General features: G+C 46.3%; 1 protein-coding gene across 6 annotated transcripts in view; it reads left to right on the forward strand.

Annotated features, from left to right (window-relative positions):
- The first annotated feature begins 441 nt into the window (after window positions 1-441).
- The window catches only part of MAP7D2 (MAP7 domain containing 2), a 107,884-nt gene continuing 93,614 nt past the window's right edge, over window positions 442-14,711 (forward strand). For 4 of the 6 annotated variants that reach the window (XM_081809066.1, XM_081809067.1, XM_081809068.1 and 1 more), the window contains exon 1: window positions 442-605. In XM_081809066.1, the coding sequence (XP_081665192.1) occupies window positions 479-605 (127 nt within the window). In that variant the 5' untranslated portion in view covers window positions 442-478. Of the gene's footprint in view, window positions 606-742; window positions 836-14,711 lie in introns of those variants that run through there. The other 2 variants (XM_081809071.1, XM_081809070.1) reach the window with 2 other exon arrangements.

Raw genomic sequence — 14,711 nt, forward strand, 5'->3', positions numbered from 1 at the left:
GGGTGAGCACGTGTGCACGTGGTATGTGTGCACTGTGTTCACAACTCTGTGAGGATGCGTGCATAATGTCAGAAACTGCATCTTATGTGTACAACGGTTTGAGTGTGTGCACACTGTGGGGAGGTGCGTTTACACTGGTGTGTACACATTACGTGTAAGCAGTGTCTGAGGAACCATGATGCTTGCGCGCTGTGTGAGGACTGGTGTGCACATCGAAAGTGCGCGCGGTTTGTGCGCGTTCTGTGAGAACTAGCGCGCACGCTGCCCGTACCCGCCGCGTGCATGTGCCCTGTGAGGGCCGGTGTGCCCCCCGCATGTGCACGCGGTGCGCGTGCGCGGCGTGAGAACCGGTGCGCACTTCGCACGTGCACGCCCTGTGCGCACGCTGTGTGAGGAGGACGCGTGCGCGTGCGGGTGCGCGCCGGTCCGGTGCGGCGCGGCGGCTCCGGCAGTGCGCCTGTGCGGCCAGCGGGTCCCGATGGAGCGCGGCGGCGGCTGCGGGGTTGGAAGCGGGACGGAGGGGGCTGCGCGGGGACCCCCGCTTTCCGGGAAGATGGCCGAGTCGGGCGCGGTGCGGACCTCCCCGCCCAACCACCGACCTTCAGGTAGGGCCCCCGGGGTGCGGCGGGCGCGTGGGGGCTTCGGGTCCCCCCCCGGGGGGCGGGGCGGACCCACCGTGGGCCGCGCAGGGCAGCGGCTCTGGAGCGCGCGGGGCTGGGACGCAGCGCGGTGCTGGGCTAAACGCCCTTCTGCCGGCCGGCGGTCGACTGGGTGCGGTACCCAGGGTGGTGACGCTCGCGGTGCCGGTGGCAGGGGCCCCTCTCAGGTGGCCTGAGTGAGTGGGTGCAGTTGGGGGTGGTTTAGGGTGGGTGGCAAGTATGTTTGGTGTGGGGAATCTGGGCCCACGCTGGGTGCCCCAGGGGTCCCGGGGGACCGGCCCCCTCTCAGCAGCCGGCGTGGGGGGCACTGGGGAAAGCTGAGCGGGCTCCGGGGGGTCGCCGGGGCCTGCGCGCTCGCCTACTCTGCGTCTTGGGAAATGCGCGCGAGCGGCAGCTGCAGCCGGCCCTGAAGGTGGCCCGGCTTCTTGCTTCGCGGCATCCCGGGGGCAGATTCGGCACATCACCTACTGACAGGGGCGGAGCGCCGTCTGGGCGGCCGGGCGCGAGCCCCGGGCCGGGTTCCCCCGCCAACCCGCAGGCGCTCCCGCAGGCCTCGGGTGTGTTGCCCAGGGGTCTGGTGGGGCCGCAGGCCCCCTCGAGTGGCAGCGCGACCACTGCGTCTCCCAGCCCGCGAGGCTGCAACTGCTAGGAGCTATGGAGGGCTGGTGCCCCAATGGGCTGCCCAAAAATGAGCGAAGCAGGGGGAGATTTTGAGGACATATGGCAGAATTTTAGATAAGCAGGTCTCATGTCTTCGACGTTCTGTAAAGTGGTTGCAGGTAGTGCGGGGGTGCAAGCAGCGAGGAAACTGATTTCCTGCTGTTTTTCCTAGCAACACTTATTTTTTTAAGTTAATGTGACCTATTTTTAAAACATTTTTTACTGTAGTATAACATGCATACCACAAAAGCGCACAGATCTTAAGTATCTGATTCGAAGAATTATCACACAGTGAAGATATGAGTATTTTATATGAGGTGAACCAAGGAAGAGAAGGAAATCAAGGGAAATGTTCTTTAGTCACTTAAAACATGCTTTTCGTGGTGGGTGGGAGGTATTTTCTGATTGGGCCTTCATTTGCATCGTTCATAGGAGGAGGTGGCTTAAGTCTTTCCCAATTTGCGTTTTTCATCGTGCGTTTTTAAAGGCAGAATATAACAAATATCACAGGTTAGTGATATAAATACTATATGTATACTTCTATTTTCATTCTTTTTGCTTGATTTGAGAAACTCAGATGTGTCTGCTAGGAAAGAACCCAGAACCCACCAACCCACCCAGCCGTCAGAATCAGCTTTGGGAGAGGGAAACCTAGCAGAAGAAAATATTGGAAAGGTTGTTGAAGTTTGCAGTTTTATTTGGGAGTTTAAATAATAGGTTATTTCCATGTTTTAAGGGCAGGGAGGGGATTTTTGGTTGGGCTTGCAATTTATCTGTGGAATTTAAATTTCTTCGAAGGAACTTAAGAAGGGGGCATTCTTATTAAGCCCTAGTAGGAAACTTTATTGTAGAACCATTTAATGCATTCTCTACTGATATTAAGATTAGCTTAAAGCTGTTTTCCTTTATTTGAAACTGGAACCGTAGAAACGCATTTGAAGGTTTAAAATATTACACTTACATGCGTTACAGTTGGTGTGGAAAAATTGGGAGTCTTCAATTTAGGGGCCAGGTAGTACCATGGTTTGTTCTTTTGAGGGCTAGTGAGGCCAGTTACTTAGAAAAATAATATCCTCAGTAAAATCTGAATTATTGAGGTTTTATTATAGTCCATTCTGGATGCTGATTATTCTTGGTTGCCCAGAGGCCTTATCATTTGGGACCCATTCCTAATGAGATTCAACCTGCACATCTGGGGGATATGAGTTGGTGAGTGGTTTTCCTAGGAACTGTTGTAGAAGGTGACTAGGGAATACCTCTGGTGGTTTGCTTTAACAACAGGTTCTTCCAATATTGAAATCCTGTGCACGTTCCCATTACCCGCCAGTGATCCTTTTTTTCTTTCCTTTTATTTACCCCCAGGATGGAAATTAGCAAATTTACTGTTCTTTCTAGTGCTTTGTTGTATGCACCGTTTAACTAATGACGAGCAAACCCTTGTTGCTTGGATCTGCTTAAATACCTTTAGCCGGCAGATAGAATCACCGGATCTCAGCTGTCAGACTGCCTCAGTGTCACACAGATCCTGTGCTCCCCTCAGCCTGAAATGCCCCCTTCTTCCCTTTTCCCTTTCCAGGGTTCACTTCCTCCCTCTAGGCTCCTCTCAGTCAGAATTAAGGAACTTCTTATTGTCTGTGCCTGAGGCACCTTCAGCAAAACACTCTTATTCTGCCTGTTACATTAACCATCCAGCTCCTCTCAGCAGGCCGCCTTTGAGTACCCACTGTGAGCCAGACCCTGTGCTGGTGGCTTCTGCTGCTGCTGAAGCTGAGGAGATTGAGCGCCAGAATGCCTGGGTGTGAATGCCACCTCACCACTTTCCTGCAGTCTCACCTCAGGGAAATAATTTGACATCTTGAGCTTCAGTTTTCTCACCTTTAAGATGGGATTAAGAACAACATGGGGAGGGAGCCTGGGGGGCTCAGTTGGTTAAGCGACTGCCTTCGGCTCAGGTCATGATCCTGGAGTCCCTGGATCGAGTCCCGCATCGGGCTCCCTGCTCGGCAGGGAGTCTGCTTCGCCCTCTGACCCTACCCCCTCTCATGTGCTCTCTCTCTCTCATTCTCTCTCTGTCAAATAAATAAATAAAATCTAAAAAGAAAAAAAAAAAGAACAACATGGGGAGACAGAAGCACTGCTTTGAGGAAGGAATTAGTATCTGTAAAGCAGTGCCTGACATGCAGTAAGTGTCAAGGTGGTTAACAGTTATTTCTTGTTATATCATCGGCTTGAGAACAAGGCCTAGGTCTAGGTTATAGGTGCCTCTCTCAGTGCCACCTGATACAGGTACACAGTAAGTCTATAACTGATGTTTAACAATTGCATTATGCTGGGAGCAGCTACAACTGGGTCCAGTGCTCAGTAAATATTCATGAGTTGGATGAAAGCAGTGTGTTGGTGGAGTTTGTGATAGTGGAATTACAAAACATGTTTCCTAAGACCTGTTGAGTTTTCCGGTGCATTCGATGGGTGAATGTTGTTTATTGAGTTGAACTCATTTGCCCATTGTTCCCTGGTAAGGAGAGAATTGCTTTGAGGAGAGATGAGGTTCCCTTTTGTCCTTCCGCTTGCAAGTTTTCCATCCCCTACCCTAGATCCGGAGAAAGTAGGAGTGCAAAAGTTCAGGAGACCCTCCCTCAGGGGCCAAAGTAGGGTGGGACTGAGTAGGAAAGGCTGAGAGTAGGTCCCCAAGAAATCAGAATTCTTCATCTTTTTTAAAAATTGTATTTAAGACTATTCTTGAATACTTTAGTTCTTTTTTTATAAAAGATTTTTATGTAATCTCTACACCCAGTATGGGACTTGAACTCACAACCCCTAGACCAAAAGTTGCATGCTCCACCAACTGAGCCAGCCAGGCACCCTGAACAGTTGAATTCTAAAACTGCTTGGACCTAAGAAGAGCAAGTTGAGTTTGTGCATGCGTATTAACATCTCAGGTCCTCTTGGCATTAGGAAGGACCCATGGGTTACGAGGGAAAGACACAAAGTTGTGTTTGGTCTGGGGCTTCTGGCCTTGTTTAGTGATGGCACTATGGGACTAGGACTTGGCAGGACCGTCAGGGCAAACCGCTGAAAGTCTGCCTGACCATCAGCGGTTTCTCTTCTGATGTCCCTACCCTGGTGACACAAGTAGTCAAACTCTTTCATTTCTATTTCTAACCCTTCTTCCTCTCCAAGATTAAAAGATGTTTTCCTCTTATTCAGATGCCCCATCTTCTGGAGTAGTTTGGTTTTTTTATTTTTTAAATTTTATTTATTTATTTATTTGAGAGAGAGAATGACAGAGAGAGAGAGAGAGAGAGAGAGCACATGAGATGGGGGAGGGTCAGAGGGAGAAGCAGACTCCCTGCCGAGCAGGGAGCCCGATGCGGGACTCGATCCCAGGACTCCAGGATCATGACCTGAGCCGAAGGCAGTCGCTTAACCAACTGAGCCACCCAGGCGCCCCAGTAGTTTGGTTTTTTTTTAAAAGAACATCCCCTCTTTTATAGGAATTATATGGATTGACTTATAAAACAAGGATTTGCAGGGTTGATTTGAGCAGGAAGAGATGGGGATTTCTGGGGGATGTTGGTGCACAGTCTGGTGGGCCTTGTTGGGAGGATTTAACAGGATATAACTCGGAATGCACTCAGCTCCCAGGATGCTGCTGCTGCTGATACTGCCCGGTTTGGGGGGACTATTGGTGTGCTGCATTGGCTCTGGCAGCAGTCCAAGGATTTGAAAACTTTCCCAGGAAGTGGCTGTGGTTGGGAGTAGCTGCTTTTGGGGGACTGTGGCCTGGAAGAGATTGCCCACTGCCCATCTCACATCTCAGGTGACCTCCTTCAAATGTGGAGTTGGCATCTGGGGCTCTGGGGTAGGCTAAGCTTCGGAATCCCCCTCATCCACCTCTGAGGTCTGTCTGAATGTAGGCCTTTATCTGCTTTTCTATCAGGAAGCATTTTTGCTATCTTTTTTGACTAGGAAGTTTTCCTCTTTTTAAAAGCCATGTGATTAGCAGAGGTCAGGTTGTGGCTTAAGCAGAAGGAAGACAGGTATGAGTGAGCTACACAGCCGTCAAATAGTCATGCAAAATTCCCGTGATCCTTTGGAAGAGTAGGGTGTGTCTCCAGGGTACACAGCTCCTGGCTGGCACTGGGTTCATTCACTATCTGAAAATACCTGCTCTTCCTCTTGACGCCAAATAGGCTGGCATCTGTTAGCCCCAGACAACCCTATGGAATGCTTCTTGCTCCTTTGTCATCTCCACCCTCTTCATTTTTACTCTCCTCTTTACTATGTAGTAATAACTTTAGTGAGACATTTTTTATATACAATACATTTCACCCTTTTAAATTGCACAATTCAATGATTTTCAGTATTTTCACAGAGTTGTACAGCCATCACCAGAGCCAATTTTAGAACATTTTCATCACTCCCAGAGAAACCCCATACCCATTAGCAGTCATTCCCCATTCCCCCCTCGCTGCCCTCCCCCCAGGTACGGGCAGCCACCCATCTACTCTGTAGAGACCTCTGGGGTTCTGCCAGGCGGTCTTCAGCCTTTGGTGCAGACACATGTTGTTCTTGCCCGGCAGTCCATGGGTGGGTCTCCTTGTATCAGAGGTTTAGAAACCATCATTCTGCAGTCTCCATCTTTCAGGTCCAATACGTGTTTCACCACAAAGCCTTGCCTTGCCACCTTCTGTGCCTTCTGGTGCTCAGCGCCTGCAAGGCAGCAGACCCTGAATGTAATCTCCCTCCCAGACAGCCTGCAGTTACACACTGCACATGTGTTCATTTTCGCTCCTCGAATGGTAACAGCTGCCAATTGTTGAGCACTTATGTGCCAAGCACCATCATAAGCACTTGTCGTACATTATTTTACTTTATTCCTTACCACCACTCTTTATACTGTTTTTTTTTTCTGTTTTTATCCTCATTTTAGAGATGTTTCAATTCTCTATTGCTGTGTAGCAAACCATAACTTACTATTTCTCACGATTCTGGGGGTTCGTTGGGCTCAGTTGATTGGTTTTTCTATTCCATGTGGTGTCAGCTGGAGTCGCAGTCAGCTGGGAGCTCACTTGGGTTTGTAATGTCCAACATGGCCTGTCATGGGCCAGGTATCTAATCACAGGGAGTCAGTCCTGGACTTCTCACAGCATAGCAGCTGTTCTTCAAGAGTGAGGAAGCAGAATTTGCCAGTTCTCTTAATGCCTGGGCTTGGAAGTCCCAGAATGTCACTTTTCCTGCATTCAGTGGCTAAAGCAAGTCGCAAGGCCCGCCCAGATTCAAGGGGAGGGAGCTAGGTTCTACCTCTGGATGTGAGGAGTGGCAAGCACCTACGGGTAGAGGAGGAATCTCCTTTTTTGGAGATTCTCTACTGCAACAGGTATGTTGAATGTAAAAGAGGTTAAATAATTTGCTCAAGGTCATATACTAAGTGGCAAGCCAGTGTTTTTGACTCCAGAGTTAAGTATTTTTAACCTTCATGCCACATGTGCCTTCCTAGATAGATTATAACAAACTCCTCTCACACACCAAGTGAGCTCCCGGCTTACTGCGACTCCAGCTGACACAACTGTACCCCTCTCGAGATCTAGCTCAGTACTCTAGGTCCACATTTTATAAGGATTTTGTGTGCCTTTTCCTTAGTATACAGTTTTTCTCCCCAAAGGTAATGAGGACCCACATTTCTTAGAATTACAGCAAAAATTTTCTAAATTAAAATGCTTAGAGGAAGAAAATTTCCATTTAACAGGATTTCTGGTTTGCCAGGAATCAACTTCCTACTCTCTCTGTGCCAGCCTTTATTGTTGGGCTCTGGAAGATCTACTTACTACACTTTTATGTCTTAGGGCACTGTTGGGTATGACTGAGGATTGCAGTTCTTGGGTTATCACTCCAGAAGGCCCAGGGAAGATTCTCTTATACTGTAGGCCAGTGTGTCTCAAACTAATTCTGGTGATCAGTTTGGTTTTTGTTTCTTGCTTCTAATTTCCAATCTGTTGTTGACCAGTATCTTGGCAAAATAGAATAAAAAAGACTTACTAGAAAAATAAAATGTAAAGGACATGGAAAATATAACTCCTGATTTTTAAATATTAGATAGTAGATTCCAAGGCATCAGTGGATATTAGATTAGTCTGTCAAATTGCTATAAATGTTTCTAAATGCATGCTCTCAATGTATGTCCTTATTGTGAGTGATAACGAACAGTAAGGAGACTGGCACCCGTTGACGGGCCACACTCTGAGTAGCTCTGCCCTGGGCTAGTATTTCCCAAAGGGTGTGGTACACAAGAGGGTTTTAGGTTACATATGGACAGATTTATCTTTTCAATTTTAGGTTAATAGTTGTGGGATTTTTAAATTGTATTATAAAAATACAACTAGTACATCAAACTGTAATTTCATGAATATTTTCAGAATGAGTAGAAAATGAAAAGAACTCAATTTAAAGAAAAAATAATAATAGTATAGGTTGGTGCTGGATAATACACCTAGCATGCTAGCCATATATATAATCCTAAATTTTCTAGCAGCTGCATTTGAAAAAGTAAAAAAGAAAAAGGTGAAGTCATTATAATACAATTTATTCAGGGACGCCTAGGTGGCTCAGTCGGTTAAGCGTCTGCCTTCGGCTCAGGTCATGATCACAGGGTCCTGGGATCGAGCACCACATCAGGCTCCCTGCTCAGAGGGAAGCCTGCTTCTCCCTCTCCCACTCCCCCTGCTTGTGTTCCCTCTCTCGCTGTCTCTCTCTGTCAAATAAATAAAATCTTTTTAAAAATTTATTTAACCCGGTATACCCAAAATACTATCATTTCAACATGTAATTAATATAAAGAATTATTAATAAGAGATCTCACAACGTATTCTTTGCTACTAAGTCTTCCAAAACCAGTATCTATTTTATGCTTTCAGCATGTCTCCATTTGGACTGGTCACATTTCAAGTGCTCAGGAGCCAGCTGTGACTAGTGGCTAGCATATTGGACAGGACTCACTGATCTAGACCATTTCCATCATGGCAGAAAGTTCTTTTGCTGTAGGAATGACACCATGGTCACATAGGGCACAATGGTTTTGAGTGCTGTCGAGAGTGGTATGAATGTGTGCTGTGGTATTCAGTCCAACATGGGTAGGCATAATGGAAATGGAAAGAGGCTTTGATAAAATGGTCTCCCCTACAATAAGGCAAAACAGGTTTAATCCCCAGGCACTTGAAAGGAGAAGCAGCATTTGCTTTCTCCAGTGTGGCCAAGTGGTAAGGTCCTCATACAAAATGTTGTCTTGGTGACCTGACACACTGTGCAAAGAGGGTAGGCTTGACTTTGTGGTAATTGTTAAGCTGTTATCAGTGGAAAGCATGGTATAATACTGATAGGAAGATGGGAGGAGACAGCAGTATTAACCAGCTCAGAATCTTCCAAGTTCAGTGTCGGGGTCCTGTGGGGAATCCTCTGGGTTAGGATGGGCTCTGTGAGGTCAGGTCTCGTCATTTCCCCCCAGAGTTGGTGCTGTGTCTTCCTAGTACCTGTTTACAGAAGCTACTTGCTCATTATGATCAGCAGGTTCCTATTGGTTGACAGGACAAACTCTGGGGACCACGTTACTGGGCAGTTCCAGTGAATTCACAGGCTGGTCCCACCCCATGTCCTGGGTTTGATTATGTGAGAGAGCTGGCACTGGCTAGAAATGGACTTAGTTGGGCAGGGCCGGTTAGCCAGCACTCACTTTCAGGGCCTGCAGGACAAGTCCCTGCCCAGACCAAGTTGTTTTCCTCCTGAGCCATTGCTCTTTCTCTCTCTTTGACACCTAAGTCTTAGAAGTTAACTACTGGTTGGAGAGTCTGGGTGGCTCAGTCAGTTAAGTGGCCTACTCTGGATTTCGGCTCGGGTCATGATCTCAGGGTCCTGGGATCGAGCCCCGAATCAGGCTCCCTGCTCAGTGGGAAGTCTGCTTGAGGATTCTCTCTCTCCCTCTGCCCCTTCCCCCACTTTCATTCTCATTCTCATTCTCTCTCCCTTTCCCTCTCCCTCTCTCTAATAAATAAATAAGTCTTAAAAAAAAAGAATTAACTGTTGGCTTAGCAAGTCCACCAGTGTGGAACCTGGGTTAGTGTGGTAGGTATATTGGCTTAACTTCCTTCTTAGCTCTAATTTTTTAATTTTTATTTTTTTAAAAGATTTATTTATTCATTTGAGACACAGAGATACAGAGAGAGAGAGCATGAGCAGGGGGAGAGGCAGAGGGAGAAGCAGAAGCAGGCTCCCTGCTGAGCCAGGAGCTGGTCGTGGGGCTCGATCCCAGGACCCTGCGATCATGACCCGAGCCGAAGGCAGACGCTTAACCATCTGAGCCACCCAGGGGCCCCTTAGCTCCGTTTTTTAAAAAGATTTTATTTATTTGAGAGAGAGAGAGAGCGAGAGCATGGGGGGGGGGCAGAGGGAGAAGCAGACTCCCCACTGAGCCCGATGTGGGGCTCGATCCTAGGACCCTGGGATCATGACCTAAGCCGAAGGCAGACGCTTAACCGACTGAGCTACGCAGGCACCCCTTAGCTCTATTTTTCTATTTATTTCTGTTCTATTTTATATAAGCAGAAGGAGGGCATAAATGAATGCCTGAAATTAATAAATACAGAGCAGGAAATGCCCCTGTAGCTTGAGTGTTTTATTTACCAGGCACCTAAAGCCCTTAATTAAACAGTGCTTTGTGTCCTTGTTTCAAAACACCACCTTAATATGTCTTCTTAACTTGAAATAACTATCTGAATTGTAAACTGGACAAAATGGGGTTCTCCTGAGCTTATTTTTTTACCTCCCCCGCCAAGATTCCTTTCCCCTTCCCTGAGCACCTGGGTGTGCTCTCTACTTACCAGAGAAGGAACCATCCTTGTGCATGGGAGTGGTGTTGCCTCTTAGGAGTTTTTGTTCTTTTCTACCTTAATTGTGTGTGTTGGGTTCTCTGGAGCACTCGTCAAGGGTGATAAGTGGTGGTGAAATATTATGATAGCCTTCAGTGGAAGCTTTCCTTTCACTTGGATAACTTTTCCCCCAGTGGAGATGTATGTTATGAACAAAATTTAAGTGATCGTTTTCATTAGCTAGGTAACCAATATTATTTAAGCTGTTTTAGTTACATCTTCAGACTATAAGCTCTCTTTTAGAAATTACTAATTCTAATTGTAGTTTTCTTACTGCAAAACGTGTTTCTGCTTTCCTTTTTTTCCCCTCCTCACCCACCTAAATTTCCACTTAACTTGATTTTGTTTTTGTCAGTCATAAATTATTTCTAAAGAATAATTGCTTCTTATTATATGTGCTGCCAAAGCGAGCAAGAATAAATGCTTCTTACTAATGGTCCATTAGTTTTGACATATCCCTAATCTTCTGGGATGAGATTAGCTCTTTTTATAGTAGAACGGTCAAGAAAGCAGAATGTGGACCGTTTCACTCTACCGTGTTAGCTTTAATTTCTCTTAGTTGTCTTTTACTTTCTCTCAGTTTTGACTAAGGGACCCCAGAAGACTTGGGGCCTTTCTATTAAGGAGTACTGAATATCCTTTGTGGTACATAATTTCATCTTTATTAGTTAAAAACTAAAAGGATTCTTGGGACGCCTGGGTGGCTCAGTGGGTTAGGCGTCTGCCTTCGGCTCGGGTCATGATCCCAGGGTCCAGGGATCAAGCCCCACAATGGGCTCCTCCTGCTTGTGTGCTCGCTCTCGCTGATAAATGAATAAAATCTTTAAAAAAATAACTGAAAAAAATTAAAAGGATCCTTGCCTCTTTGGTGTGTGAAGAAGATTTCAGAGTGAAATCTTTTTAAAGATTTATTTACTTTAGAGAGAGAGAGCTGGGGGGAGAGGGGCAGAGGGAGAGGGAGAGAGAGCCTGACGCAAGGCTCAGTCTCACGACCACAAGATTACAACCTGAGCCAAAACCAAGAGTCAGGTGCTTAACCACTTGTGCCACCCAGACGCCTCTAGAGTGAATGCCTCTTATAATCAGGCCAGTTCAAGCAGGAGATACCACATGCAAGGATCCGGGCTGCCCAATAGAACTTTCCGTGAGGATGCAGATGTTCTATGTTCCACATGGTAGCCACCAGCCACCGTGGGGCTATGGAGCACTGAGGAACTGAGTTTTTAATTGTAATTGATTTTAGATAATTTAAATTCAAATAACCACATGTGGTAGTGGCTCCTGAATTGGACTGTGCAGTTAACTAAATGTTGACTAACCTTGCCAGATGAGGATCTGAAATGAGGAATAAGTTTCAGGCCTTAAACAAGTTACTTCAAACTCATCTATTCTTGGTTTCTCCTCTACAAGCTGTGGTACTTGGTCGTTATTCAGCCACTCTCACATGTGCACAGGCCATCAAGTACAGAACCCAGAAGTTACCTCCTGTTGTTCATATCAGATCTGTAGGGCCATGATGGAATCTAGTACCCAAGACTTATTTCTGGCTCCTGGTGGCCCTGGGGTGCCCATGGTCAGCCAACTCCTCTCTGTCCCTGCCTCATTTTTGGCTCTACAAATTGGCTGGAGGATAAATTGGATTGACTTACAAGGCATTACCAAACCATTAGATGAAACCATGAGCTGTACAGGATTTGGGTGGCCTGTGGGGAGAACTTTTCTAGTGAAAGACTGGCAGGGACTGAGACCATAGGCCTAGGCCAGAGAACCCTATGGTGGAAGGTGAGGTTGGTGAGGGCATTTGGGGGCATTGGGCACCACAGCTGAATGAGTCATATTCCCTCTTCTCTAGGACATACTCACCTAAGTAGATAAGCCTCAGCTCTCTTGTTCCAGCTTGTTCTTTACAAACTGTGGCCATAGCTGTTGGCCCATGAGAAGAACTCAGTTGCTTGTCTGTAAGACGGTACACTAGGAAATCTGACTGGTGCTTTCCAACTCTTGAGATACTGTGATCCTCCACTGCCAGCTCAGGAGGCAAAGGGAAAGGGTAGGTTTTTCTTCACCCTTTTGTTATGGGGATCACAGCCAAGTAGTCTTAGAGCCAACAGACTTACCAACTTTCCCCTTAACCTCCCCCATTACGACCAAGCAGGGACTTCTGCTTTCTCCTTTATCTCTTATGACCCCATCCCTCTTGCCTGGGTTAGACCTGTCATTTGGGGCCTGACCATTATTACAAGAGCCTTAGAGGTTTCTGTCCCTCCATCCACGTCACCCTCCTGTCATGGATCCATCTTATCACTCTCTTACCTAACCACCTCTGACATTTGCCTAGCATGAGTGTAGTCTAAACTGCTGATAGGGCAGGTATGTTGAAATGGGGCTCCCACTTACCCTTCTAGCCCCCTCTCTCTGGCCAGTGACCACTTGAAGCTTGTAGCATCCAGCACACTCTGCACCCGCTTACACCTCACTGCTCATGGACATGCTCTTCCCTGTGCCCAGAATTCCCTTCCTCTCTGTATCTGCCATGTTCATCCTTTAGTACTTGTCTCACATCTCACCTCTTCCCTGAAGCCTTCCCCGACCATACACTTTTGGTGGATTTTTCTTTTCTCCCCCATTTCCATTATGATGTTGATAATGTTAATGCAGGTAAATCAGATCATGTGCAAATAAACTTGGGGTTGGCATTTGGAAACTTAAGTACACAGATCTTAAGCATATAGTGTGATGAATGTTTATTTATACACCTATATAACCAACACCCAGATCAAAAACCAACATTTCCAGCACCTAGAAAGCTTCCTCATGCCCCCTCCTAGACAGTGGGCCCCAAAGGGAACCATTGTTCTCACCTCTTTTTTTGAAGATTTATTTATTTATTTGAGAGAGAGAGAACATGTGTGTGATGGGGAGGAGCAGAGGGAGAGAGAAACTCAAGCAGACTCTGCGCTGAGCATGGAGTGCTACGCAGGGCTCGATCTCACCACCCAGGAGGTCATGACCTGAGCCGAAATCATGAGTATCACGAGTCGGACGCTTAACCAACAGAGCCACTCAGGTGCCCCCTCACCTCTTTTCACTGTGTTTAGTTTTGCTTGTTTTTGAACTTTATTAAAATGGATTCACATAACATGCCCATTTTTATTATGGCATAATATACATAATCTAAAACTATTTTAGCAGTTTTTAAGTTCAGTGGCATTAAGGACATTCACATTGTTGTGCATCCATCACTGCCATCCATCTCCAGAACTTTTTCATCAAGTATATACTTTTTTTTTTTAAAGATTTTATTCATTCATTTGAGAGAGAGAGCACCAGCAGGGGGAGGGGCAGAGGGAAAAGTAGGCTCCCCACTGAGAAGGAACCCGATGCAGGGCTCTATTCCAGGACCCTGGGACCATGACCCGAACTAAAGGCAGACGCTCACCGACTGAGCCACCCAGGCACCCCAAGTATATACTTTTTTCTGTCTGTTTTTTTTCACTCAGTATTATGTCTGTAAGATTCACCCATGTTGTATATATCAGTTGTTCATTTATTTTTATTTCTGAACAGTATTACATTGTGTGACTATTACTGTAGTTTGTTTCATCCATTCTTTTGCTAATGGACACATGGGTTATTTCCAGCTTCTTATTCTTTTGACTAAAACTGCTATGAACATGCTTGTACACATCTCTTGGTGCCCATACAAATGCATCTCTATTGCTTATATGCCTGGAAGTGGAATTGCTGGGTCATAAGGTAGGCACATGTTCAGCTTTAGCAGATGGTGCCAAACTGTTTTCCAAACAGTTGGAAGCAGTTTCCTATTGTGGTTATAAGAAATTACTGCAAATTTAATGGCTTGTAGCAACATGAATTTATTATCTTATAATTCTGGAAGTCAGAAGTCCTAAAATATGTGTCAGTAGAACCTTTCTGGAGGCTGCAAGGCGAAACCCATTTCCTTGCCTTCTTCATCCAGCTTCTAGAGGCTGCCTGCATTCTTTGGCTCATGACTCCTTCCTCTGTTGTCAAGACCAGCAGCATAGCAGTAGCTTCCAGTATCTCTCTCTCCAACTTCTTGTTCCATTGTCGTATCTCCTCTCTCACCCTCACTCTCCTGCCTCCCCTGTGATTGCATTGGGCCCACTTGGGAAATCCTGGATAATCTTCCCATCTCAACAACCTTAACTTAGTCACATCTGCAAAAGCCTTTTTGTCACAAAAGGTAACATTTTCACAGATTCCAGGGATTAGGACATGGACATCTTGGCAGGGATGAGGGGGAGGACATTATTCTACCTACCACCTGGCTGTACCATTTTGCATTCCCATCAGGAAAGCATCAGAGTTTCAGTTCCTCCACATCTTTGTCAGCAGTTGGTATTGTCAGTCTTTTTAATTTTAGCCATTCTGATGGGAATGTGGGGGTACATCTACAGCTACCACCTCCAGACAGTATGTCTTCCTTTGCTCT

This window comes from Leptonychotes weddellii, chromosome X (genome assembly GCF_054177405.1).
Source record: "Leptonychotes weddellii isolate Sample4059 chromosome X, ASM5417740v2, whole genome shotgun sequence".
Lineage (NCBI taxonomy): Eukaryota > Metazoa > Chordata > Mammalia > Carnivora > Phocidae > Leptonychotes > Leptonychotes weddellii.